The 27,956-nt window shown below is 54.5% G+C and overlaps 1 protein-coding gene across 12 annotated transcripts in view; it reads left to right on the top strand.

Annotated features, from left to right (window-relative positions):
- LOC106040563 (protein CEPU-1) overlaps window positions 1-27,956 on the top strand; it is a 336,971-nt gene that overhangs the window by 276,163 nt on the left and 32,852 nt on the right. For all 12 annotated transcript variants that reach the window (XM_048063493.2, XM_066981348.1, XM_048063496.2 and 9 more), the window contains one exon: window positions 10,449-10,681. In XM_048063493.2, the coding sequence (XP_047919450.2) occupies window positions 10,449-10,681 (233 nt within the window). The remainder of the gene's footprint in view (window positions 1-10,448; window positions 10,682-27,956) is intronic.

Here is a 27,956-nt window from a genome sequence, read left to right as displayed (position 1 = left end):
TGTCTCCAGTCTCGGCCTTGGGATGGTGCTTCCCCAGGGGGGGCAGGGGAGGGCTGGTGATGGGTGCAGCATCTCCCTCGCGTCCCTGCTGTGCAACTCAAACTTGTCCAGCCTCTGGGAAGGACGTGGTGCCAAGCCCACCCTTGTGGAAAAACGATCACCTGGAGCACCTGTTGATTTGGTGAACAAACCCCTATACAGATTTTATAGGGGAAAGCAACATCTCCAGTCCTCTGGATGAGCCCTAGCCCTGGTCCCACTTCTGGTCCCCATCCTGCCCAGGCAGCAGCTCCCAGATTTGCTGCAAAACTTCGTTGGCCTCTCTAGCGGGTCTCAGGAGTGGCAGCAGCCACTGGGAATGCTGGAAAGGGAGGGAGGGAGTGCCACGAGTGCGACAAAAACGTAAATAACCGGGGGGAAAAGGGAGAGGAAATGTGAAGTGGCCCTTTAAAAATGAGCCTCCAGAGCCCAGAGCCCAACTAGCGTTCCCTCAAGTATTCAAATGAGATTGCAGCATCAGATTGGTATGCATTAGGCTGGTCTCAATGAAAATTAACATGTAATTGCTTCAAATGAAGTAAGTGAGGAGGTAATCTGTTCTTAAATTGGATTCGCAGGATTTTGTGGTACCATAATGCAGCTGTGAAATGAAATATATTTTAAGGATGATGTCCTCAAGGGGAGAGGGGAGGAAGGGGGGCTCTGTACTGGGGAGGGTCCGTTCCCTCCCTCCCTCTCTTGTTTTAGCCCTCGCTGGTGCTAATTTACGAATGGGCAGAGCAGCATGGCTGGGAAGGCCCCATGGCTTTTCACCGCCATGTGTTCCCTTCCTGGGCGTCTCTCCCATCCCCGAATTCCCATCCTTCGGCTCTCCACGTCCCTCCCGGTGCCCACATCCCCCTGGCACCTCCTCTCGGGGACACGTCCCCATCACGTGGCGGCACGAGGATAGCAGGTGGGGCTCGTTGGTCGCGTGGCTAACGAGCTTCTGGTTACGTGAGAGGGGAAGACGTGGCTACGTGGTGGGTTGTGAGCGTCCCTAAGGAGCTGCGTGGGTTCCTGCTGGGCCCAGAGTGGTGCTGCGAGGCTGGGGGATTCACCCCCAAAGGTTTTGGGTGCCCTAATCCTCCCGTGGTGTCTTCTGTTGTCTGGACAATCTCTCTCGCTTAACATTATGGGTTTGCTCGTGTCTTCCTCCTGGCCATCTCTGCCTTCTGCCAGAAGAGCAACGTGAGCTTGGGTCTGGTGATGAAATGAGGGGTGGGAGCGTGAGGGAGGACTGCTGTAGTAACCCGTGGCATAGCGACCTGCTTGGGACAGCAGTTATTCTAAAACTACAGATGTCTAAAGAGTGTGTAGCAGCATATATTTGGTACGGGTGGACCCACCTGGTCAGACACAGCCAAGATGAGGGGAACGTGCAGGGTCCCCTCCTCTCCCCATCACAGCTCCATGTTACAGAGCCCTGGGCTCTGCCAATGCCTCGAAAACCCGATCCCAGCTCTCGTGCTCCTCTCTGGCTGGGTTTCCCCGTGTTGTCCCCATCACCCCTCTGTTTGCAGCCCTCCTCGCTCCCTCTCGCCCCCTGCTCCTCCCAGCCCGCAGCCCCCTGACCCTCAGCATCCTTTTGCGGCCGGCTCCTGCTTGCTTCTCCGCAGAGAGCGCTTACCCCTCGCCGTTCCTGTTTTGTGCCTCAACTTATATGGAAAAGCCACTTTAGCGATAATTTTCCACTTGTAATAAGTTAAGTGCATCGCTTCCTTTCGAATACATTTTCAGTGCAGTTAAGCTCAGCAGTCCCTTGCCTGTGTGCTTAGTTAAATGCGCTCCTTTGCAGACCGTTGGGGTAGATGGCTTCACTTTATTCCTGGGCCATTAGTGTCAATTGCGCAAAGCAGAAGCAGGATTTATTCAGGGGGCACAGCTCATAATTGAGCGAGTTCAGCGCTGGGGAGCAGCGCTAACTGCTGGGAGTGCAGCGTGGAGGAACTTCCCCGCCGGGCTGCAGGAGGGAAAAGCGAGCCGCCGGCGGGTCCGAAGCGCCGCAGAGCTGTCAGCGGGGAGGGATGGGGCGTTGGGGTGCTCTTCCCAGCTCTTCTTGGGGTCTGAAGGCTCCTTTCTGCTGTGCTGAGCCCCCTCGTCCACAGCTTTGGCTCTGTGTGCTGTGGGCATCCCACATATCCTTGCTCCGGAGCCTGCGGGGTGATGCGGAAGGCGCAAGCACCAAGGGATGGAGCTGGATGAAGATATCTTGGTTGCGTTGGCCCTGTTGTCCATCCCAGTGCTCTCCTGAGAGGGTTGTTGGAGGTGAAAGGCGGACACTGAACGGCTCCGGCCAGGGCTTGGGTTGAGCGTTTCTCCAGCGAAGGGTTCACAGCAGGGGGAGGTCTCACCAGGCTTTTGGAGGGAGAGAGAGAGGAGGCTTCTCCGCACCTCCTTACGCAAGGAGACCTGATCTTACAGCTCTGTGATGCTTGCGAGGAGGCGATGAGATCATGAGGGAGTTTTCTTCTTGTGTCATTTCCCTTGGCTCCTTCTGAAGGTTCTCAAGGCTGCAGCTTGCAGACGTGGCGTGCAGGCAGCTGGACCTGGGGTGGTGCTGTCCCCATAGCAGGGAGTACATTTTTATAGGTATCCCTGAAAGACCTCTGGGGAAGGGGCGGCTTTCACCCGGGGGCATTTGCCCACTGGCATCCGGGAGCCCCCAACAAGAGGAATGGAAAAAAAAAAGAAAAAGAAAATCTGCAGGAACAAAATGCCCACGGCTCCCATAAGGCCTGGAGCTCCCTGGCGGGGTTAGCACTTCATTAGTATTATGGCCGTGTCCCCGCACAGCTGCCTACACGCGGTTTGGTGCTGCCGTCACCCCCCTGGCGGCATCAGCACTTTTGGAGGGCGCCCAAGCAGATGGGCCAGGAGCGGGGTCCGGAGCGAGCCCCGCACGTGGGCAGCTGCGGGGACAGGAGCCGGGGCTGGGGACACGTGTCCTGTGTCCCTTGCGTGCGGCGCCCGCCTCGGCCAGGCTGCCCTCACTGCTGCTTCGTCAGCCGCTCCGAGATGGAAGATGCTATAGATGCGCAGAGCCCTGTTGTTAGCAGAGACAATAGGAGGATAAATAGAAAGGCTGGATGAGCCGAGCACGGGAGCAGGGGACTTGGAAAGGTGCTGGTGCACTGCTGCATTGCAGAGACAGAAAGACTTTTCCAGACAAGCCGCCCCTGCCTGCTGCATCGCGACCTGCCTGCTCTGCACCAGGCCGTGCCGTGCTGGCCGTGAGGTCCCCCAGGACCTGGGGGTGCCACGGGACTCGGGGCTCCTCCGTACCCTGCTTTGTGCTCCGTCAGCGCGCTGCAAAGTGGGGGCTCCGGCTCTTTTTGCAGTTCTGCCTTCCTCGCTCCCTCCCCGCTCTGGTTTCCTCCTGCTTCTTTGGCATTTGCCAACAAACTCGTCTAAGGCAGCATACTGGGAGTTGTTTGCAGCTCCGTGAATCCCGGGCAATGAACCAAGGCAGATCTTGAAGCCCGGTATATTATTATTAATGTAATTAGTGCAAATCATTTGCATGTATAAACTTTCAATTGAGGAGATCAGGTACTTTACAAACATGCATTAACTCACCCTCCCTGGAAAGGAGGTGCCAAATACGTTAAAAGCCTTGTAGAGGGCAGAAATGAAGGGCAGGGAGCCGCAAGGCTCTGCTGCAGGTTGCAGTGCGAGCCGGTGGGGAAGGCAGGACCTCCCGCCCCCGAGCCCCGGCTCCCTCTGCCCTCACCGAGCTGAAACTCCTGCCTGGGCGAGGAAGAGAAGGGGAAAGCACAAAGGGTTTTATTTTCCACTTCTGAGCGCTGCTTTTGACCAGCTCAGCGTGATTTTGAAGAGGCACCGGGGTGGAAGCTGATCTGAGGGCACCTGCTCACCCCGCAGGCTTTGGAGATGCTCCAGCTGCCGTGGGGGGGGGCTGGAGGTAGGCACCAGCCCCAGCAGGGACCCCCCTTTCCTGCCGGAGCCTGCTTCTGGGTTAATCACTGGGTCGTGTCCCCGTGGGGTGGGCTCCCCCCTGCAGGGAAGGGGCTGCCCTGTGCTCCCGTGCTGTGGATGTGCCTTTTTGGAGGTTCACACCGTGGTGAGCGCACGAGACACCCTCCAGCTGATCGTACAGTCCTGGGTGAGGATGCCTGCGGTGCTCCTGGGGTGCAGGTGAGGACGGATGCTCCGAGCATCCTCCTGCTGCGTGCCCACCGCAGGCATGCAGCCCCAGCAGCGGGGAGCCTCGAGCAGCCTGGGGGGCAGCTGGGGCTTTCAGCGGGCAGGAGCAAGCCCACGGGCCGGTCTGTGCCGTGGTCCAGCCTCCGCTGTGAATGTCCCCGCATGGGTCCTGCGAGCAGCGTGGGTTTGCACATGTCCTGCTCGGTCGTCCAAGCTCGGGGGGCTGAGCTGGGCATCTGCGTTACTGCACCTCTTGCAGCACGTGGAGGGGTCAGCGGGTGGCATGTCTTAAGTCTGAAGGTGTTTCAAGGAAAGGGCTTCGTGCCATGCAGCTGGGCTTGGCCAAGAAGTGCCTTGCGTGTCCCTTTTCACAAGCACACAGCTGTGTGCGTCATGTTCTGAAACCATGAGCGGCCAAAACTGGTCCGGCTGTAACCAGTCAGCAGAATAACGGCCGGAGGGGTGCGCGCTGTTTCCCACGCGTGTCGATGAACACGCCTGCTCCAACGTGTGCAGCGTGCCACACGCAGCACCTACAAGAACTGCAGTGCGTGTGCGCCCGCCTGCTCCGTTCGGCTGGTGCTTGGCGTGCGGGGCAGCACCGTGTGGGTGCGTGCCTGAGCATACGGTGCCGCAGCGAGCAGGTGAGCGCGCAGCGGGTGCGCGGTCTGTGTGCATGCCGAAAGCGAGCAGATGCTCCAAAGCCTCCCAGAGAAGGGCCGGACTGCTAAAAGTTGCTAGTGCGTGACTTCACCCACTTCAACAAAGAATAAGGAGAGGGGAACCGGGTTGGTTGGTGGTGCTGAGGATGCTGGTTTAATATTTATCAGGCAAAAGCTTCCAGACCTTCTCCTCCAGTGCAGCATGATAAACACGGTGCATCCCAGCCTCCGGGGTCGTGGCAGCACCTGTCCCAAGGAGAATGTCCCCAGGCCCCTTGGCATGAGGTGGCAGTGCACCAGGTGCTGTTTCCTTCCAGCTTTGGCTTTTTACCCAGGGAAGAGCCAGGAGGAGAGCTATGGGCTGGGCTGAGTGCAGGTCTGGTCAGGGCAGGCATGCCTCAAACCCTCTGCTGGGGTGCCGTACCAGAAACGGTCTTTCCCCATTAGCTGACTTCTCTAAATGTCTAATTACCTCTAGCGTGTGTTGGATGCCACTCCATTATTAGTCCGTTTACCTCTGTTTTCTTCCCACCAAGCCTGCATCCCTGCAGCACCAGAGAAATCAATGCTAGCCCTCCCATGGCAGATAGGCAAGAGGGACTGAGCATGAGGCATGCGTGCTTTCTTCCCCGTGCTCTCACCACATCCGTGCCTCAGGTGAGCGAGGAGTTTGGGGTCCCCAGGGTGCCCACCTGGACCCTGGCTTTTCATTTGCTCAGGAATTGATGCCAAACCTTGGTTGCCAGCGCAGCAAAAACGTCATAGGGAAGTCTACAGGAGCAGTGGGACTGTGTTTGAATGGGATTGAGTTGTTCACGGCCCGGCCTTTAATTAATCCTAATAAATAACAATAAAATGTGATAATCACAGAAATAAATCCAAGATGTGAAGCTCCTGCCTGCGGCGGCGGTCTAGTTTAGTTGATCATTTATAGCTCAATGGAGGATGCACAAACGGGAGATGCTGTCTGGGACACGAAATGCTGCACAGGGCTGGGGGTAGTTGTTCCCCCCTGCATGGCCAAAGCAGCTCATCTCCTTGCCGGGTCTCCATGGGATGCTTTTGCAGCCAGGTTTAAAGTAAACCCCAGGCTAGTTTCTGTAAACTGATTTCCAGATTGGGCTGACCCATAGCAGAGACAAAATGCTGAGAGTTTGGAAGGGATTGCTTCAAAATCCAGAGGTGCCTAGAAACTGTTGAATTAGCCTGGGTGGAAAAAAAATAAATAAAAAGGCCTCTAGGGATGCTTGATGATGGCTTGATGCTGTGGTGCAACACGTGTGAGACTCCATCAAGTGGCCCGGGTGTGGGAAGGGGATTTCTCCAGGGTGGGCACTGAAAGCCCAGCCCTGCCCCTGCATCCCAGGATGGAGCTTGTACGCTGGTAATTGCAAAGAAAGCAGCAGTCAGGTTGCTAATTTTGCTGAGCTCTTTTCAGTTCTAATTAACATTATTCATTTCTTGTGTGTCCTGCTGGGCTGAGACAATCTGTGCTCTCCAGCCCAGCCCTCTGAAACACCAGCGATCTGCACAAGAGGCAACAGAAAGTGTTGTGCACCAATTACCGCACGTCAGTAATTAAAAACCTCCTTCCCCCCGCTGCCGGGCCACCTCCTCTCCTGACATTTTCTGTGTGCAAACTCAAGAAAGCAAAGAGAGAAGCCGAAGAGGGCACGTCACTGCTGGCTTGTGCAACCTGGGTCTGTGCCGAAACTGCGGGGAGGTGCCGGGGGCAGACTGAGACACGGGCAGGGCTCACAGCTTGGGTGCCCCGGTGCTTATTTATTTCTTGTACGTGAGGGCTGGCTGGTTTGGAGTCCTAATGGACCAGCTTGCTTGCAGAAGGCAGCTAGCAAAGCCAAGAAGCTTTGGGAGATGCTAACGGGTCGGGGAAGGGCAGTACCAGACGGGTCCCGCGTCCTCTTTGGAGCACAAGTGGACAGGCAGGGAGGATGCTCGCAGCTCTGTCCTTCTGTTGGTGCACACAGTTATCTTAAAAAGCCCCAAATCTGCCGCTCGTGGTCACTTTGGGGTGCCCGAGTGGCAGGGGGAGCAGAGGGCCAGGGGCAGCGAGGAGCCAGGTGTCTGCAAAGCCTCGCTGCCTGCCCCCAGGGCGGTGTGACAGTGGCGTGTTAGCAGCGTCTCCATCTCCCAGAGGAGAAGCAGAGAGGGAGAAGGATCATCACTTGGCGCTGAGAGACAGCAGCTCTTCATCTTCTCGGAGGAGAAGGCCTTGCTTTCTGAGCAGGAACGTAGCCGGGATTAAGGATCTTAAGAGAGAAAATTACCTCATCTGTGCTTAATTATTTTTACATCTTCTTTTTCGGAGGCGAGTGCTGTTTTCCAGCACCCCGGGGACCTCTCCCCCCTCGTTCCCTGGCACATCACGGGGTGGAAGGAAGGCAGGGATGCTCCGGAGCAGCAGGGGAGCATCTCTGGGCTCTGCTCCTGCCCGGAGTGGGGAGGAAGAGGAGAAGCCTCCAGGCTCGGTGGTGCCTCCGCTGCCCACCTGTGCCTGGAGCCTGGCTTCCAGCCCCACCAAAGGCTTTCTGCTCGGCCGCCCGCCCCTGCCAAAGGCTTTCCAGCAAGGAGGCTGCTGGGGAGGGAAATGGAGCAGATGGAGGGGCTGGAAGAGCATCGGGGCGCTGCGAGGAGGGAACGAGCCACAGGGACCCTGGCTGATGGCCGTGCGAGGAGGAACGGGCTCGCCAGCTCCTGCTGGGGGCTTGTCCTGCCGTTACCTGCACCGGGGAGGGGAACGAAGCCCTCCGTGTGGCAGCAGGCTGCCGTCCCGAAAATAGCACACCGAAGGTCACAGTGCCTCTTCCCGGAGCCGTTTCTGCTGTTTATTGCATATATTGGCTCAGGAGCTTTAAGAGGGAGGAAAGAAAATAAAATAACAAGTTTAAGCTTGCCGATCCCAGGGACAGAGAAGCGTGTCTAGGTGATAAGAAGAGATTGCGACCAGGTGCTGTGAAGGGCGAAAGCACTTATTTCACTGTTGCCTCATGCGTTACCTGAGCCCCGTTGCTTTTCAAAAGCACTTAAATGCCCATATGATAGAGGGAATGCTTGGATTACACACTGTCTGGCTCCATTATTATCCAGGGATCTCCAAGCTGATGCATTTCACAAAAAAGTAGTGTGGAGGAGGAGAGAGAAAATATATATATTTTTAGTTCAGCCTGCTTACAGGTCCTCAGCGATAATTTCCACAGGAGGGCCCAGCACGAGAAATTCAAGCCACGTCTGGATTCTCATCTCCCAGCATTTCTTTGCAAGAAGGCTTTAGCAGAGAGGGTGGGCACCCCCTTTTGGGGCTGAAACACTGCTCACGGTGCTTGCAGGAGCCTATTTCATTGCATTGTGATGGGCAAGCCAGAGCCAAGGACCAAATATCCTCCTGCATTTTATTCAAACCCCATAGGTCTGAGCTGCCAGTGCTGTTGAGGTCCAGAGCACAATATAATAAAACCGTCCTTTGGGGTGAAATCTCAAAGTTTTATTCAACTCGAGCAACTTAACTCCAAGGTTTCACTCAAGTTGTAAAGCAGCTGAGAGCGAGCAAGAACTGAGTTCTTGGTGTTCAGCCCAGGCTGAATCTATTGCTTTTTTTATGAAGATAATAAAAATCTGCTCGCATTTAATTTATTATTATCGTAATATCATTATGGAACGGCAATGAAATTGTTTAATTTATCAGATGTTTTCACACCAGAGAGGGAGGATGGGCCAACGGCTTGGGTCCTTGCCTAGCAAATCCTCAGGGGACTCCTGGACCAGGCTGCCCCCCTCGCCTTGGGGCAGTCACCTCGATGGGCACCCACCATCCCCAGCAGCCAGATGCTGGGTCTCGAGGTGGTTTTCCAGGCTCCTTCTGCGATCAGAGGGGCCAAAGAGATACCTCCAAAAAGAGGCAAGGGGAGAGGAGGCAGCTTGTCCCCCCGAGGTGCGTTCTTTGCTGGCAGAGCCGAGCGAGCACTTAGGATCGCTCGTTCCTCTGCATCTCCCTCCCACGGCTATAGACTGGGAATAATGGCATCGCCCACCTCCTGGGGAGAATTGGGATGTAAAAACGAGCCGGGGGTTGTGCGGCTGTTCGTATAAACAATCTTTCCAAGTCCACGTGAGATAAGCTAGCCCTCGAGGAGGAGGAGGAAGGCAGAAGCGTAGGCAGAGAGGTGGTGGCAGCACCGTGAGAAGGAAAAGGAGTCCCTTGAGGCTGGACTCTGCCCCACCAAGACAAAATTCAGGCTATATAAGACTCACTGCCAACATAGCTGACACCCAGGGGAGTTCACATCTTGCAGTTTGTTCCCTGCCCAAAGTTCCCTTCACCCAAATTCGCCACAAAGCAGGGTCAGTCCCTTTAGACGGGGCGCTGCCTCCCCTTGCCCTTGGCGAGGCTACCCTGAGCCGAGGCTGCTCTCTTTCAGTGCCTCCAAAGTTAATTTGCATCCCAGCCACTGCACAAGTAATGAAGTAGAGTGGGGAGAATATAAACAACGGAGCTTAGGCTGAGTGGTTTTATGTAGGAACATTATCCGCCGTCGCTGGCATCCAGCAAAGCTCAGCTAAGTTATAACAGCTCTGAGGTCTCCAACTTGCTTGGAGAGAAGTGGGGTTCGGGCCGGGATCTGCATGGCCCTGCTGCCCGGGGAAGGGGTTGGAGAGCAAGCTGAGGTTGTTCATTAGAGTGGAGGATGCAAACCTTGACTTGGGGTATGGGGATAGAGGGTTACAGGACTGGTGTTGTCCTTCTCGGGGAGCCAGGCTGGTCCCCGCTGCGCAGGACAGAACAAAATTCCCATTCAGGAGCAAAGCTCCTTCTGGGTTTGCACCGCGCTGTCTTCTGGGTGGTGCCTGTTGTTAACGAGGCTGGAATTAGGAGATTTCTGCCTCTGAAACATCACCGGATGGGTGAGATGTTTAGCTGGGGAGAGATGCGCTAAGTGGAGGAGAAGCAGCGGTGCGTATGATGGGAAGGGAAGGAAGAAGTGACAGGGGGGACAAATGGCAGGAAGCTCAAGGTTTCTCTTTAGAGGTGTGTCAAAGCTGGCTTGCTCCTGAGATAAATTTTCCCTGCTCCTTTGTGAAGCAGAACAAGCTGCTCTCCCTGCTCTGCTCTGCATTTCTTCGCCTGGCTGCAGGGATCTGATGGTCTGTGGAGAGACCAAGCAATGGCTTTTGGGCAGGAGGGAGCGACCGGTGTCCCCCCAAAAAGTGTGGTTAGGACTCTGAATGGACGTTTTTGGCTTGGCTGTGGTTGTCTCTGAGTTAGCAAAGCAGCAAATGGGAACGGAGGGGCAAAAGGTCCTTTGGTGAGTGGTGGCGGATGGCTCTGATCTGCAATAACCGCGAAACTCTTGGGCAAATCTCTTGAGCCACGGGTTTAGATGGATATCGGTGCCCTGAGCACAGCAGGCGAAGTGCTGACATTGTCCTCTTTGGAGAGCCGCCACACTCGGTCTCCGAAACTGCTGCTGGCAGCAAAGCTAAAAATAGTGCCGAGGGGAGGAGCGGGAGCTGGGGAAGGCGGGGATGGCAGCACGCTAACGGGTCACCTCTGCCTCTGCCCAGGTGCTCCGTGGACAACCGCGTCACCCGCGTGGCCTGGCTGAACCGCAGCAGCATCCTCTATGCCGGCAATGACAAGTGGTGCTTGGACCCTCGGGTGGTGCTCCTGGCCAACACCAAAACCCAGTACAGCATCCAGATCCACGACGTGGACGTGTACGATGAGGGCCCCTACACCTGCTCCGTGCAGACAGACAATCACCCCAAGACATCGCGCGTCCACCTCATCGTGCAAGGTAAGAGGAAGGGATGTCGAAGAGGGGTTGGGCGCGGTGCTTTGACTTCTGGTCCTCCCTTCGAGCCTGGTGTCTCCTGCCATTGCTCCTACATTGACCCTAGTGCGTGTAAGACAACTCGGTGCAAATATGGAGGGGATCTTCATGCTTGGAGAGTCCAACTGAAGCTGGGCAATGCCCAAGTGTTTGCAGTCACATTTAGCCAACTTTCCTGGAGTAGTCATGGGGCTCTGATACAGGCAGCTCTGCCTCCCAAAATAATCACTGCTAAACCCACGTTGCTGTTTTTTTTTTGTTGTATTTTTATTTTTTTATTTTTTTTCCTATGCTGGAGGCAATGCTTGAAGTAAAATTTGTGTTGGGGGAAAACAGAGAGCTGGCAGATTTGTGTACTTTGCGGGGGTGTGTGTATGCCTAGCAACAATATGTGTTTGTGTGCTCAAACTGTGCTCTCCCGCGAGGAGGAGGAGGGACGGCACGGGGTGCTGGAGCGCGTGCGGTGGCCGCCACCAGCCACGCGTGGCCGAGCACAGGTGGGCTCTCAGGAGGGGACATCCGAGCATGGCCACGCACGATGGCCGAGCAGATGGTTGTTCATATGAGACACCTCCTGATGTCCGTGCCATGGGATTTGGTGGGGATGTACGCTGGGCCCCACGTGGTGGGATGTATGGGACCCATCCTGCCCGTACAGAGGAGCCCAAAGGAGGATTAATGGAGAATTTCTAATCCCTTGCTACCAACCCTTTTTTCCTCCCCCTTCTTCTGTGATTTGGCCAGAAGCCCTCTTAGCATGACACACCAGCTTGACTATTGGAATCTCATCTCGGGCTAATTTTCGAATGCTGATGGGTGTATTGATTTGGAAACAAGCTGGGTTAAAAAGGCATTGGTCTTGTACACAGAGCCGGGCTGAGCTAATCCGCCGTCGATATGCCAGGCCTGAGCGTTATTGACAGCCTAATGAATAGAAGGGGGGGAAAAACCCAAACCAAGCCTTTCTCCCCCCCTCCTTCCCCTTCCGTTTTCTCTTTCCTCTTTGAGCAATCAAGCAAACTAAACAGAGCCGGACTTTCTCCATCTCCATTAACCACGAAGAGCAGGCGGATGCGTTGCCATCCCGGGTCCTTGCTGTTTATCTTGCAATCTGTTATTACCTGCCTGCGTCCCTTAAGCCAAAGTCGATCACCCGCAAGTTCTGAAGTTGCTATCAGGCGCTGGGGTGATGCAGGGCAATTTATATTGCCTCCCTTCTGATTCCAGTTTCCTGACCTAAATTTCCCATATCACCAGACATCCAGGCTCATCCGTCCTGTGTCTTGCTGTAGCATTAGGCAGAGATGTTTGGATACAGGAGTAAAAGGTCATATCTTAATTCCCTGCTGTGGTACAGTTAAGTACTGGAGGATTCAGTGATGGGCTCAGCCCTATAACCTGCTGAATATCCTTGCTGCTGCCGATGGAAATACTGGCTCTCAGGAGCACAGCCCCTAATTTCAAGAGTTATTGCTTGGCTCGCGCAGCCTTTTCTTGGGTGGAAGGTGGCAATACGTGATCTGCAGCAACGCGCTGGGACAGGGTGTGAAAGTGAACATCGTGCCCAATAAAGGGAGGCTTGCCAGAATGACCCCAGTTAAAGTTTGGCTGGGTGAGTCCAGGTGACAGCCAGAAAGAGGGAGGAGTGCGGCTTGCCACAACACGCAGTCCAGAGCAGAAAGAAACAAAACAGCGCTCCAAACAGCTCCTGATTTCCTCTGGCTACACACAGAAGGGCCCTGGGGGCACAGCTCTGGAGGCATGAGCACACCAGCCTCGCAGGATGCAATTAAATCGTGCCCCAGGGCAGGCTGCAAGCCCCAAAGGGACCAGCCGGGGGGGCAAAAAGCTCTTCCCCATCCACCCAGGACATCAGCAGCCTGCGGCTCCCCCAGGCAGGCGTAATGGGTGCTTATCAGCCCAGCTGAGAGCTCCTCAGCCCATGCTGTGCATCCATCCTGCCCCCAGCTTTAGGGGATGTCTGTATGGAGGGAGAGGAGGAGGAGATGGCACGTACCCAGTGTCTGCCAAGGGCTGCTGGAGGAAGCAGTGCTGTGGGGGGGAAGAATAAAAAACAAGCGAGGGACAGAGAGGTGAGAAGGAGCTTTTTTTAGGATATGAGGGTTGGGAATGGTCCCCAACGGGAGCAGGGGAGAATCAGCTGAAGACCTCTAGGAACCGAAGGATGTCTATGCTGCACATTTATTTCTAGGTTGGCTCCATTGATGGCTGCGATCCCAAAATAGGTGGGTAGAAGGCACCTCAACAGCTAATTTAGCCTGTCCCCCTGCAACGAGGCAGAGACATCACTGGCAAACATTTGTGAAAGCTATTCTTGAAAATCTTTAACAAAGCAGGTTCTTCCATCTCCCTAGACGCTCTATTCTACTGCTTTGCTACCTTTATAATTAGGAAACGTATGGCTAATATCTAACTTAAACCTTCTTTGTTGCAAATGAAGTGGAGTTTTTCTCATCCTATCCCCAGCGGACATGGGGAACAATTGATCAATGTCCTCTTTGTAACAACCTTTTGCTTTTGGGAAGGTTGTTATCGTGTTGCCCCTTAGCCACCTTCTTTCTGAAAGGATGCAAGCCCTCTTTCTCCCACCTTTCCTTGTCGGTCAGGCTTTCAGAAACGCTTGTCAGTCTTGAAATCCTTCCCCTGAAAGGCAAAAGGTGAGCGCTGCCGATCCAGGAATAGCAGGTTGGCGCATCTCTCCTCCCCGCTGCTGCACTAATGTGGGACAAATGAGCCCAGGAACGAGACAACAGCCCCGTGGTGTTGAATGCATCAAAGTTTAGACCTGCTGTTTCGGGGACTGCTTCAAATGGGGCCAGGCTCGGTGTTGGGGATGCGAAGTTGATGCGAGGCAGTAACGTAGCTGCAAAAGGCGCAAGGAGGTTCGCACCTGGACCTCCGAGAGAGAAAAGCTCCCAAGCACCTCCTGCCTGTTTACTGTGGGACCTGAAAGGAGCCGTTCAGGCAGCGTCCTTGTCATCCGCAGTGCCTGGAAGGTGACCCCTGCACACCCCTCTTGTTTGTACATCACCCATTTGTTCTTCAGAGGGGCTGCCTCAGGACCAGATGGAGCACAGGGAAGTGGCACTGCCCGTGTTTTCAGTACCCTGGGGAGACGGATGCGTTTCTGGGTGGAAAAAGTTTTTACCCAAAAGAAACAACATCCAGAAAAGCCCCACTCACAACGGGCAAGCTCTGCGCTTGGAGGGAGGCCGAAATCCCAAAGAAGAGGACTTGAGAGTGGCCCTGCTGACCTTCGAGGAGCCGTGCTTCCCCTTCCCCTCCTCTCCTCCTTCCTCCCTCGGGTTCACCGAACGCAGAAGTCGCTCTGGGTGCTCCTGATCCTCTTCTCCCACCCCCCTCCAGGACACTTCAGCTCTTTAAGCCTCTTGAGCGCAGCCTTTCTCCAGGGCTCAGGGTTTAAAAGCCAGAGGGGAGGGAGGAGGAGGAGGACGACGGTGTCTGGAAAGCTCTTATTTGTATTGATAATAAGCCGTCTCCAACGCGTGCCTGCACAACACTCCCACCGCCTTGTAAGATGCATTAAGGAAAGTTGGCCTTATCTCGGTGCTGGAAATGGACTTGGGGAAGGAGGCACGGTGCCTGCCGGAGTTTAATCTCACTTAGACACACGAATTTGCATGATAGAAAATGGTGGAATTTTAGTGCTTAGAAAGAAAAAGGGGAAAAAAAATGAAAAGGGGAGGCAACTGGGGGATATTAGCACTTTCCCATTGCTTTATCAGTTTCCCTGGCCCTATCTGGCTTTTTCTGTTGTCACTGGAGCAACTAATCACCCCTCCCCTTTTGTTTGGTGTAAATGAGTTTTCCCACTCTTTCCCGGGCCTGGCTTAATCTGCAAATCCCTGCCTTTGTTTGGGAGTTAATTACCTGCTTGCTGGAGTCGGGGGGCAGCGGGCGCAGGTGGCACGGGGGCCGCCCCGGCGTGGGAGCCGGCATCGGGGCGCAGGCGGCGTGCGGGTGGCACCTTGCCCCGCGCCGCGACACCGCTGCCAAGGTGTGCACGGAGAGATAAAGCAGCCGGGGGGGAGGCTCGCGGCACCTCCCCGAGCCGGCTTTGTTTCAAGCCCTGAACTCTGCCCGATTAATTTTCCTTTGATGCCGTAAGCCTCTGTTCGCTCGCAGGAGAATGGGAATAAGTTTTTTTTTGAGGCCGCGCCGCCTGCGCCTCGCGCCGAGGTGGATGGGGATGGAGCCTAGGGGCAGGTTTCACGTGGTGGTGTAGGCTAGGGGGAAGGATCAGACCCTGCGGTTGTTGTTGCTCTTGTCCAAAGGCCTCAAGGTGGCTTGTAGGGAAAACGGGGTGGAAGTGAACGCGTGGCTTATGCCTGAGCATCTCAGACCCTTCCTGAGCATCCTCTGCCCAGGAGCCTTAGCACCGCTGTCAGAGCCAGGTGCCCCTCCTGCGGGGTCGAGCCTCTCCTCGGTGCCCCTAAAGCCACTGATGCTGCAGGTGGGAAGGGGCAGAGGAGCTTTACAACTCCCTGTGTTCTTACCAAGTGTTTTCTCAGTGTTTCTGATCGCTGTGAGCCTGGAATAGCAACTGTTCCTGGGTGATGCTCCCTCTTCCAGGTGGCTTCGCTCGCTCAGCTTTCCGTGCTGCTGTCCCCGCTCACCCCAGTAGTGTCCGGCTGCACGCCAGCGGCTGCCAGCAGCTCGTGCTTGCTTGGTCCTTGCAAGGGAGGCTTGTGGTTGAGCAGCGGGCAGAATGGGACCCTGCGTGGGCAGCGCTGGTGCTGGGAGGCTGGAAACTGCCCAAGGTGGTGCAGCCCCACCTGAGCTGCCAGGAAGCAGGAGCGTGGTGTGGTAGGTGCTGTGTGCGGGTTTGGTAAAAGGCACATCCTGAGGGCTCAGGGTGTCCCACAGGGATGAAGGATGTGCCCCCATTTGGTAACTTGGTGACGGTAAAGACATGCAGATGTTGTCCGTGGGCAGGAGCTGCTTCTGGCGTGGGTTTCCCTGGTGTGAACACACCTTTCCTTGCCAGACAGGCTGTCCTTTCCAGAAGCAAAAGCAAGTTTTGGTAATGCCTTAGAATTCATCACAAAAAAGTTTGTGGGGATCTGGCCGCATGAAATCACCCTCATCCCTCACTTCACCTGAGCTCCTGGTGTCTTTGTGTGATTCCTTCCTTCCCGTGTATTTTTGTTGGTAATTCATCCATCCCCCAAGGCCTCCCCTGCAGGCTTTGCACCATGTTCGGTCCAGGGAGGAGAGCAAATTGCAGGGGAAGCCCCCGGTGTGCATGTTGTGCTGGTTTAATGGGTTCACAACGAACATCGATTGGGGCGGCTCCCGGGGGATGAGGAGCACGGGAGGAGGATGAGGGCTGGGCGCTGGGTCTGGCCACCTCCCTTGGGGTGAAAGATGGGATTTTGTGGGGTTTAACCCGCAGACATGCTCCCCACCCAAGCGGTCGTGCACCCAGCGTTGGGCTGGGCAGGCTGTCCCCAGCCTTCCCCAAGTCACTTGACCTCTTTGCAAATCAATTTAACATCTGCGAGGCAGAGATAATAATTGCCACCTACTTCACAGGGGGGTTGATGAGGATTAATTCGCTAATGTCGACAGAGGTCTTTGAAGATGGAATGCGCTATCTGAGAGCTAAACGTTATTATTAATTAGCAATTATATCGTGGGGCAGGAGGGGGGAAAACAGACTCTGGAGCTTGAACGAAGCTCTCGTCCCTGCCCTCGCTGCGGTTCTGGGCTGCCCCCATTAAGTGCCCGCTCTGCTGCTGGAGGGACCACGTCTGCAGGGACACGTCCCGCTCGTGCCGCAGCGCATCCTCCTTCTTGGGGAGCGTGGGCAAACCCCGTTGGCACGGGGAATAAAGGAGTGGAAGGGACGGGGAGGTGACCGGGGCTCAAGTATATTAACCGGTGCCCTCGTTACAAAGGGAGCGAGTTGGTAAGAGAGCAGTGATGAAGAGAAGGAAGCCTCTGTGCTTGCTTGCCCTGCGGCGATGCTAGCGGGCCGGGTGCCAGACCTGCAGAAGGGCTGTGCTGGGAAGGAGAGAGGGGTAGGGCCGAAAGCAAGCGAGTGCCCAGGGGAGGACGTCTCCTGTTCCCAAACAACGATAATTGGCAGGAGACTGGAGCGAGGGGAAGGAAGCAGCAGTGATTCATAGGACACAGACCGTTTTCATTTCCTTCGTGCTTTTCTTTTTTGCATACATCAAGGCTGTGGACGGTTTCTCTGTTTTCCTCCCCTGGAGATCCGCTGAGGCTGTTATCCGGAGTGTTGCAGGCTCCCCTAAGCGGAACCGACACGAACCCTTTGCGGTCCCCGCCGGCTGCCCCCGTGCCTTGCTGCTGTTACATCCCTGCCGCGGGATGCAGCCGTGCGGGGAGGTGCAGCGATGCCCACTGGGGCCGTTTCCACCTGCCCACACCCCCGTGGCTCCGCTATTTCCATCCCTCCCAGCCGCAGCTGTGCGTGCCTCAGCGGCGGCAAGGCGAGCTCGGTGTGCCTCTTTGCTACTCCCTTGGAGACATGCAGAGCCGCACAGGTCACCCTCTGAGTGCTCCACTTCTGGAAAACAAGAGCCTGCTCCTCTTCGAGCCTTTTTCTGAGCACACAGGGTACCGCCAGCTCCGCTCTCCCATGCTCTCCAAAGGCGTTCATGGAGAGGTCGCCTGCCCCACCGGGAGCGATTCGGCAAAGATTCCACTTCTGTGGCACGGGAGGAACTGGGGGGCCAGCGGCATGCTGAACCCATGCGCCTCCTAGCTCTCCAGGCAGGGCTGGAGGAAGACTTTGGTTGTCTGCACATCTCACGGGGGTCCTATCCTTCCCAAAGGACGTCTCCCAAAGGAGACGGACACCTCCCCACCGCCGCGCGCGGGTCCCAAAGTGCCGTTCAGCGCGGCGAAAGCCGGCGGTGGGTTAATGAGGTCGCTGCAGTTTAATGTTACTGCAGTAATCTCTTTTGTTTTACTACATTAAAATATTTGCGGTGGAGCGGCAGGACCACTGTAACGCGATAGCGCTACCTTAATGTTATTGTTACCCTGGAAACGCTAATGGTGGCTCAATAACATTATTGCAATTTAATCTTCCGCCAATAAAATTAAGGGGAGAACAGTGAGACCTCAACAATGTAATGTTACTACAGTAACAGCATTGTTATCGTGATCGCGGGAGCGGAGTCAACTCGTTGTAGTGGAGCATCGGGACCGGCTTTATCGTTGCCATGGCAGCGCGGGGGCATCCGCGGGAAGCCGCGGCAGGGGATGAATGGGAGGAGATGGCGCTGGTGCACCAGTGCCACCGCTACCCCAGGGGAGGCAGCACGCCAAGGTCGCGCCGGTGTAAAGGCTCCTCACTCGCCTAATTCCTCGGCGGCGGCGGTTTTGTCGGCGCTTTTCCTCTCCTCCCTCCACGGCCGAGCTCTTCGGAGCGGGTCTGTTGTTTTAGCGGCAGTAACTCTGCAGGGAAGGATTTAAAGCGCTGCCTCCATCTAGTTCCAGATCCTTCTGCCCGGCGTTTTATAGCATGTGGCTGTTATGGAGCGATAACGTTTTATATTTATATGTCATCTTTCATCGTGAAGGATCCCAGCACAAGCTACAAATTACTGCCGTGCTGCAGGGCCAGGCAGGCAACCCGGCGCATGCTGCGGGTGAAGGAGGGGGCTTCGTCCAAGGGCACCTGAGCGAGCTTTGCTCCCCTGGAGAGATGCGAGTGAGCATCCCCTGCGTTTGGAGGACTTTTCCAGAGTCCCCGGGCTTTGTGAGTCTGAGCTTGCCCAAGGTGACAGGGTGCGATGGACGGGATTTGGGGCTTGAGTCTGGCACGCTTATGCTCTGCTCCAGGCAGGGAGTCTTTGTGCATCCCACACCGCACCGGTGTTGCAGCCACCAGGCTGCACCTTCTTGCCTCCTGCACCCGTGGGTGAGCCCTGTGCACCCCAGACAGCACCCACCATCGCCTGCCTGGGCATGGGGAAAGCTCAGCCCCGTCCCAGCTGGCAGCACAGCCTGTTTCTGGGGTGGGGATGGGTGGGCTTGGTGCAGGAGGACAGGGAGGGAGGGAGAACCGCTGCAGGGCACTTGGTATTGATCACAATATTGTTCATTTCAGGGCGCACCAGTGTTTTGTGCAGCCCTGGTAGCTATGGGATCGGGTGCAGCTCAAGCAAGGAGCCTCCAGTTTCCTGAATATGAACCCCAAATCTAATGGAGTGCTTTGAGCAACGAGCACAGTTTGGATGCATTTGTAGAGCTTGGCTGCATTGTGCTGGGGTAGCTGTGGACTGGCAGCACAGAGCAGAGGGGCGCAGGTGACATCTCGGTGCCACACGCTGGCACAGGCTGGGTCAGGACAGCATCCCGGTGCCATTCGCGCCGAGTGCAGTTTTCTCCAGGCTCCAGGGGAGGGAGTCAGAGCTGCTGATGTGTCCCCAGCATCCCGGTCTCATCCCTGTCGCATCCCTCCTCAGCACGCCGAGCGATGATGCTCGCTCTGCGCTTGCTTTGTCACCGTGCCTGGCAGCAGGGTTTGATGCCCAGCTTGTTCCCTGCTACCCCAGAATTACCAACACCATCTCCTCTCCTGCACATCAGGAGAGCCTCCTGACTTGGCAGGCAAGCATTTATCCTCCGCTCTGAGCCCTGCTGCTCTCTCCCTGCTTGTCAGCAGATCTCAGTCCCCAGCCAGCACTTCTCGGTGCGTTTGAAGCCTGGGCTCGGGCACGGCGCTGCCCGTCTGCCCGCGTTTCTCCAGCCCGAGCACAAATCTGGGCCCGCTCAGCGAGGCAGCTGCTTGGCTCCCTGTGTGCATCAGCATTTGATCTCTCTTCATGGGTATTTGGACTCTGACCACCAGTGTAATTCCATGTTTGTCCTTTAATAAAAGACCTGCGAGCCCCCTTGACACGGGAGTTGGAATCAGTGGGACCTCGAGTGTCCTGCGTGCCAGCTCTTCGTGGCAATCTGGTGTCGCATCTATCCTGCCAAACTGGCTCCTCTGGGAGTTACATGTTTGAAAACAGGAGCAGCAGCTCATCTCCCATTCAGTGTTTTTCTCCATCATTTGCTTTATTAAATATTGATTTTCTGTTGCATTATTAAACCTTAAGTCCCAAGCATAAATTCTGAGTTGATACTTTAATCTGGCTCTCCTTTTTGGCCTTTAGCGCTGATTTTCTGGCCAGTCCCCCCAGAGCTGAGTCCAGGAGCAAAAGCCTGTTGCAGAGGCTTGGGGAGTCCGAGAGCAGGAGCAGAGGGCTCAGCCTGAGAGGTTTGGTCTGTTTGGGGCAGCCTTTGCCGTCACATTGCCCAGGGCAACAGCTGCAGGCACCCCTTCCACGCTCCTCGAAGGTCCAGGGCATCGTGGCTTGCAATCCTGCTCGGATCAGGGATGAAACGAGTCTGGGGATACCCTAACCAAGCTTTTTAGGGCAGTCAGTCTGTACGGCACCGAGTGCCGCCTGGGGGGAGCACGGTGCCCTCTCTTGCTTTGATAGCACGGAGAGGTTGCAGTCTGACAGAGGAGTTTTGTCTGGAGCCGGTGCCTGGGCATCCTTCTGCATCACCTGCCCCCGTCTGTTTGCTCCTTGGGGCTTTTGCTGCCTTGCCCTGCCAAAATCGCCATGCTCAGGAGCAGCGCTCAGCGCGGGGAAGGGAGCCGCAGATGGCGATGTCTCGTCCTAAACACGTCTCTTAAAATGCAGCTCCTGCGCTGTACAAAGCTGCGCTTTGCTAACACACAAATCCCCAGCAAAACCACGAGTCGGGCTCGGCCAAAACCCCAGCCAAAGCCGGGGAGGGATGCGGGTGGTGGGAGAGCTGCCAGCCCCAGGCGAGGACGGCCACCAACGTGTCCCCAATAGCCCAGGAGGGTCACAGTGACCCACGCCGGCCGGGCTGCGCTCGCCTCCCCTTCCCTATCGGAGAGCTGCACACAGCGCGCCCGTGCCAAAGCCCCGCGCTGCCAGCAACCAGGTGTCTGAACATACTTCCAGAGCCAAGCTTGCTCCGTGGCCAAAAGGGAGGAGGGGAAAGCAGTGTGGCAGCGCTGGCAGGTTGACGAGGAGGGAAAAAAAAAAAAAAAGGCAGGGGAGGCTTGCAAACGGCCTTTGGATACCTATCCAAACGGGGCATGCTGGGCAGCATGAAATCCGCGCCTGGCAGCCGGTGCGCTGAGCAGTGATTTAAAACCCGGCTCCCGGCGGCAGGAAAAAGGAGGCAGAGTGGGAAGCAGATGTGAACACAATGCTGGAGATAAAGGAGAGGCCAAGGGAACAGCTGCCGAAGAGCTGGCCCGGCCCTGCCGCCTCCCGCAGCGGGTGCTAGAAAACCTCAATAAATATCTGTGAGCTTAAGGATGGGCTGGAGGGGTCGCCAAGCCTAGGGGAGAATGAAGGGGTGGGAAAAATGGGGCATTTCTGTACTTTTTTTTGCTTCGGAGAGGTTGAAAATGGAAAAGGGGAGTTGCAAGGACAGGGGGGACATGTGCAAAGAGGCTTGTGCTCTCTTTTTTTTTCCTTTCTGTTCTGGTGGTGCAGTAGGGGAGAAAGATTTAGAAAAGGAGACCGGAAGAAAAAAAATGGCAAGTGGAGAACAAAAAGGCAAAGACCTTGAAAAAAGACATGGAAATAAGGTCCTTCAGAAGTAGACGTGGAAATATAGGTCTTGAAAGTGGATCCCCATTTTGCCCCCCTTGCCGTGTCCGGGGTCAGTGGGGATGTCTTCTCCACAACTTGCCCTCGCTGTAATGCCTCCACCTCGCAGCCAGCCTGCAAGCTCCAGCTCTCATCCTCCTCCTCTTTTACAAACACTTCTTTTCGCTCCCAGAATTAATTCTTTCTCGCAGTGTTTTCCTTCCCTATCTTTTCTTTTTGGCCATGTCTGTCTGAAATATTATTTTTTGCTCCTTCAGCAGCAGGGCTATATAATTGATGGCCTCGCCAAGCTTTCCGAGCTGAACATTAAACCCTTCCTGCCTTGGCTCCAGCCGGAGTTCATTACTTTCTGAAAAGCTTCATGTCTGTTTGTGCTCAGATTATTGTTGTTGTGGAGGGGAGGATATTGTCAGCAGAGAGAGAGGAGGAGGGGTTGGATTTGGCCGGGACTGCTTTGTAATCAAATCCTGCTCCCTTTGCTTTTAGCAAATTTTCCGGTGTAAAAGACCTCTTTTAGCAAAATTGGAATACCGGCACCCTCCCGAAGGCGGGAGCACAAAACCTGCCACTAATTAACGTGCAGCAAAAGGAAGTCTCGCTCCTGGGGGTGGCAGGAAAGCACCACTTTGCAGATTACCTGCAAGAGTGATGCTCGGCATCGCCACGTGCTTAATACCTGGGGTAGACGCGTGTCCCACGTCGCCTTTCCCATGGAGCGTCCCAGCGCTCCTCCTGCCGGTGCCTGAGGTCACTGGGTGTGTTTTTTGCATTATGCAAATGTCTTTCTGCATCTTTCAGTCTTTTTTTTTTTTCTTTTTTCTTTCTGGCAAGATGAAGTTTTTTCTCCTTTTTTTTTTTTTTTTTTCCCCCTACCCCAGTGCTTCTCCGGGCTCCCCTTCTACCCCACTGGTTTTTCAGCACTTAAAACACAGCAAGGCTGAGGTGATTACAAGGATTGGAGATGCAGTGACACTTCCCTGCCAACAAGTAATTGATTTATTAAAGACATTACAATACATTCATGGTTGAGAGTAAGAGTTTCCTTTGAACTCACTCTAAAATCCAAAGGGATTGTGCCTGTTTGCAAGTACCACAGGCAGAATAAATCTGCGCTCCCCCCTCGCCTCCCCCCGCGCCGCCGCCGCTCCGCTGCAATTTCATTTCCCTTTGACTGGCGCAAGTAAATATCACAGCTAGACAACTCCAGTCCAGTGACCGGTGTGATCCAATTTAATAGCATTTAAAAATTCAAAGTGATTGTTAGCCAAATGGAAATGTAAGATTTCATACCCAGCCTGCCTTGGGGAGGAAAGGAAGAATGAGGGAGGGTGAGGGGGATGTAGACAAATGGACTAGATAAAAAATAATGGAAAGTAACTTAATTAAAGTGACTCGAGCCAAGTTAAAAACAGTAATGATTTTGAATCAGAGATCTGTAGGTTTTAGAAATGAAAGGGAAAGAGAAAAGAAAGGAAAGGAACTCCAGATAAAAAGCCTCCAAAAGGATGGAATGGAGGGGAAGGGGGAATAGGAAGGAAGGGGTAAAAATATTCCTTCCTTCCGCGGAAAGCACGGGCGCATGGGGAATAGACAGCGCTGTTGATGAGGCTGGGCATTAGAAAGACAAATAGGAAAATTAAAGGATGCTCTGGGGGAAGACAACTCCCTGTGGCTTTCTGGCTTTCTCAGAGGCGCGAGGGTGGCCAAGAAGAAGGCTCGAGGGTTTCATGTAGGAGGAACGGGAAATGAAGGAGCATTCCTAATGGAAAATGAGAACAGCCCCCTCGTGCTCGGAGCACGCTGATATCCCTGCCTTTCGGTACCATCGCTGCCTCCTCTTCCTTTCCTTTTAACTCCGCCAAACCTCGCATATTTGGGCTGCGAGTTCGTGATGAAATTTTAATTGCCCCTCTGTGTGCATGGGTATCCTGCTGTGCTCGCTACAGCCTGGTGGCTCGTTTGTCCTGGCAGCAGGCTCGTCTCGCACAGCCCAGTGGCGATACCTGTCCTGGCACCGGTCCTGGCCCAGGTCAGCACGGGTTGGGCTTTCCGGTGGCTTCACCAGCACCACGGGGCGTGAGAAGCAGGTGCTGGCTGAGCATCCATCCGAACGGGTGCTTTTGGGCCGTTTGCTCTTCAGGCCTCATTTCCCCAGCTGTGAAGTGATAGTAACACTCCCTTGCCTTGCAGGGGTGTTTTGGCAGTAGGGTTATTAATGCCAGAATCGTTGGTAGAGCCCCCAAAAACGAGCATCGTGATGTGCATGGGTGCTGGGAGAAGCTGGGAGTGTGTGGGTCCGTGTTGTCCTCAGTGCAGGTGAGCTGGGGAGGCAAACTGGGGCAGCGGGGACCAACCTTGGCTCTGCCATCTCTGAATTTGGAGAGCTAGCCCTGCTGGCCCCTCTTTTAAGGATGCTATAAGGTGTGGGAAAGATGGGGTGGGTCCTCTCACCAGAGCTCTGCTGTTTTGCTGGCTCGTGGGCATTTGCTCTCCTGTTTCTTGTGGTTTTGGCCAAGCATCGGGTTGATTCCCCGGATTTGAGGCAGAAGGTGTTTTCGGTCAGGGGCTGGCCAGGTGACCCTTAAAAATTGGCTGCACGGAAGTGGCTGGGACCAGAGATGCTCCATGGTAGGAGTGAGGGAGGCTCCTGGTGCAAAGCCTGGCTCATGTAAGGAAATGGCAAAGGGGGACAGGAGCCGGCCGGGGGGGCTTTGGGAAGGTGGATCTGCCTCAGGAGAGGTGACGGATGGCTCGGCGGGTCTTACGCTGAGATGTGGTCCTAGGGGACAGCATCTGGAAACATAAATCACCTCACCCACGGTTCATCCTGAACTGCCGGGCATTGCTGACCTTCTGGTTTATGAGCACACGAACAAAGGGTCTGGGCGTCAGTAGCAGCGTTGGCCTCGAGACCTCCTAATCAGAGGATAATAGGGCCGCGCTCCCTGCCCCATCCATTTATTTCTCACCAGAGTCGAAGGCAGTCATGAGACGAAACTTGAGCAAAAGGAAAGGCTCTGGCGGGGGGTGAGGAGGCTCCTGAAATGGATGGAGCTCAGGGAAGATGCATGCAGGCTTCATCTGAGCACATCTTCGGGGTTGCCGAGGCACAGGGAGGAAAACCCGCAGCAAGCGGAGCCGCTGCGAGCGGTGGGGAGGAACAGGGCTGTTTTGGCTGGGGTTACTCAAGGCTCTGTAGGCAAATAAAGGATTTGAGGGCATGGTGTGTGAGGCACCGTGAGTGTCTCCAGCACCTCGCAAGGTTTATGGCTTGTGCGTGGTTTGGGATTGCTTTCACCTGACCCCGAGGATGCGTGTTGTATTTTTGTCTAATGTTGGCACAGCCCCTGGCACGGCGGGGCCTGAGCGCACGGAAGATGTCGTAGAGGAGATTGAGGGGGAAGGAGGGACGTAAGTAGCTAAAAGAGGCAAAAGGGACACAGACAGAGGAGACAGATAGACCGGGAAGATATAAATAGACTGCAGTGGCAATTCAGTCTGAACTTCGGGCTTGTGCTCAGTTCCCCATCAAAGCTGTGAATCACGGAGGGTGTGGAGGTGGAACCATCGGGTGACCGCGGCAGCATTTCAGGATGCTCCGCTCATCCTCCTGTGAGGCTGTCCCTAGGAGCACTGGAATCAGCTCAGTGTCGGTGTGGAAAGAGCAATCAGAAACACTTATTTCATGCTTGAGTCAGGGGAGAGGGAGCACGAGCAAGAGAGTGCAAAGATAAGAACAAAAATGCAAGAGCATAGTGTGTTTTTAATGGAAGGGAGATTTATTTCTCTCTGTGTCTTTTTAAGCCTCTAGATAGATCATAAAAAAAAAAAAAACAAAAAACACAACCCACACACAACCTGTCTGCCTGAAATAGCTGAAATGTAATTTAAAGAGCATCATTTTAACTAATACTTCACTTCAGAGACACCTGCCCTATATTCATTGGAGATGCAGGCTGCATTAGAGCATCTGATTTATCTTTGGAAAGGATGTTTGAGCTCCTTTGTTCCTGCACGTCCCTCTTTACAAGGGAAGTGGCGTGGGCTGGTTCGGTGGGCTCAGGTCTCCACGTGTGGCCTGTCCCCACGTGGAGAGAGCTCGGGGGGCTATCTTGAGGGTCTGGGGGCAGGACCGGTGCCCCCAGTGAGGGACGCGTGCCCATGCCTGCTGGCTGGTCCGGGGGAGAGGATCTGAGGTTTCACACTGATTTTAGCAGGACAGTGCGTGCCGATGGACCAGAAGAGGAACGGCAGGTAAACTTGCTGCTTTTTGGTACAGGGGGCTGTGGTTTGGCTGGGAATTACTATTTACAGGCACGTCCACTCAGGATGAATGCCCTAATGTAGATCCGTGAATCCCAGCTGACGTGAGCCACAGTTACTTGTAGGATGTGGCTAGTAGGGCCGCCCCACATGGAAATCTCTCCACCTACGGTTCCCATGACCACAGGCTCTGGTATCTTGTCATCCCTTATTATCTTCTCCTCCTCTGGGTGTCTTATCATCTGTTGCACCTTTCTCTTCATTGTCTTCTTCCTTGTAAGGATGGGAAATGCTTGTCATTGCGTAGATGAGACCCAAAAAAGATGCAGTGCCTTGCGTGGGACTACAGCGTGGCAGAGCAGGGAGCGGTCTAATGGTGCAGGCATCAAAGCATCCTCTGCAGCTTACTGGCAGGCAGCAAGCGGGCTTTTCTGACCAAAAAAAATGGAATTCCACGAATGCAAATCATGGTTTTCTCCCGGGACATGACCCAGCAGAGGAGAGCTCCAGTGTCCTGGTGCATCCATCCCGAGGCGGCGGTGCCAGGGCTGGACCCAAAAAGCCCCGAGATCCCAAGCGGCTCGCTGATGCTGGGGGACGGATATCGAGGGCGAGCGGGAGGAAAGGCAGGAAGAGGAGAGTTATTGTCAAATCCCTAGCTCGCCCTTTCTGATCTGAAGTTCACTTGTAATATTTTTCTCGACTCCGGTTGCTAATGCGTTTTGTTCTCCAGAGTGCGCGTGGCCCGACTTCCCGCGCAGCCTTTAATTAGTTTCTGGATGATGACATCTCCGCTGAGAATCATCTCGTCGTGTCCCTCCGATCTCGGGGGGAGATAAAGGAATCTAATAAAGACGTTCAGCATTTCTAGGTGATGGGTTTGACAAGCTTTGTATTAGCAAGAAGTCGTGTTCAAACTTTGTCGGGCACACTCAGCGCTCGGCGGCTCGTACCCTCGCGGGGACGTCTCCCAAGGGTCCTATAGAGCCTCCGCCGGTGCCTGGTGGGACCAGGGACAGAGCTGGGGACCCTCTGTGCCCCCGAGCGGGGCAAGACAGAGTCTCCATCAATTTGACAGCCAGCCTGGTCACCTTGGAGGTAGCTGTGAGAAATGCTGTCGTGCTTTGATGAGAGGTGTCAGTGATGCTGGGGAGATGATGCCGGTGTCTTAAGGCTTCAAGATCCTTCAATTTTCTGCTTTTTATGAGGCAATGCTTGTCTTGTAGGGGGAATCCCAGGTGACTTGGGGGCAAAAACTGAAAACTAGATCCTAGCTCTGTGCCGCGTGCGTGGAGCTGAAAATGAGATCTGTCTAGACAGGGAGCTGATCTGTCGAACAGTCCTTGTTCGGCTGCATTTCTTCATGGTTGACAATACAAAAACCTCACTCTTACATCTTTCTTTGTTCCTTTTTCATTTCTGTTTGAAGGAGAAGTATGAAGTAGTTTATAAAGGAGATCTGCATCATTAGACTCATTGTAGGGAAGGAAACGATATCCAGAGCAGTGCCACGACTTCCTTTGGGCGTCATAATGTGAAAGCAGAAATCAAGCCTCCCAGACCTGAACGATGGATTCTGGCTGTGCTTTGAAGCTATTTATTAATAGTCTTACTAAGCAAACTCTTACTTTATTCCCCGGAGATGTGGGGCGTGGTTTCAGGTGTTTCTCCCTTTTATGGGGGAGATGGTAGAGTGAAGGTGCGGATCCTTTTGGAGCCTTGACAGCAGGCGACCCAAAGCTAAGCAGGCAGCACCCTGGCTACGTGGCACAGTGGCAAGTGACCTGGACCCAACCCAAAGTCAGAAGGAAGTCCTTGTGCTTGAGACCTGACGCTCCTCTTGTGCCGTGTTTATTCTGGCGCAGCCCTTGTTGACTGTGGTAGGAGTACTGCTGATTTATGCTGTTGTAAGTGGAATCAGATTGGGCTCCCTTTTGGCACTTAGCTATAAAGTCTGTCTGCAGAAAGCCTGCAGCTTATGCAGTGAATTATATCTGCGTTCACAAATACTTTACTAATGAATGATTGGAAACGTCTTTTTTCCCCCCTCCTCCTCTGAATTATTTCAATGCCTTGCCATATAACCTGCCGCAGAGACAGGTGTAAAAAATTTGGTGTCCTCCAAGCTCGGAGAGCTTTGCTGCAGTAGGAGCCGTTATCTACTTGGGAAATCATTTAGATACATCTCAGTGCTGTATGACACATCTCATTATGCCTTGCTTTAGAACGAGCAATTGCCATTAGTTATTTATTAATTGCTTATTAAGGTCATTATGTATGTCCTCTTAATTTCCAGGCTCCTTTCT

The sequence above is a fragment of the Anser cygnoides genome, chromosome 21 (assembly GCF_040182565.1).
Source record: "Anser cygnoides isolate HZ-2024a breed goose chromosome 21, Taihu_goose_T2T_genome, whole genome shotgun sequence".
Lineage (NCBI taxonomy): Eukaryota > Metazoa > Chordata > Aves > Anseriformes > Anatidae > Anser > Anser cygnoides.
Note: the sequence above shows the minus strand (reverse complement) of the source record. Positions and strands in the feature narration are given on the sequence as shown.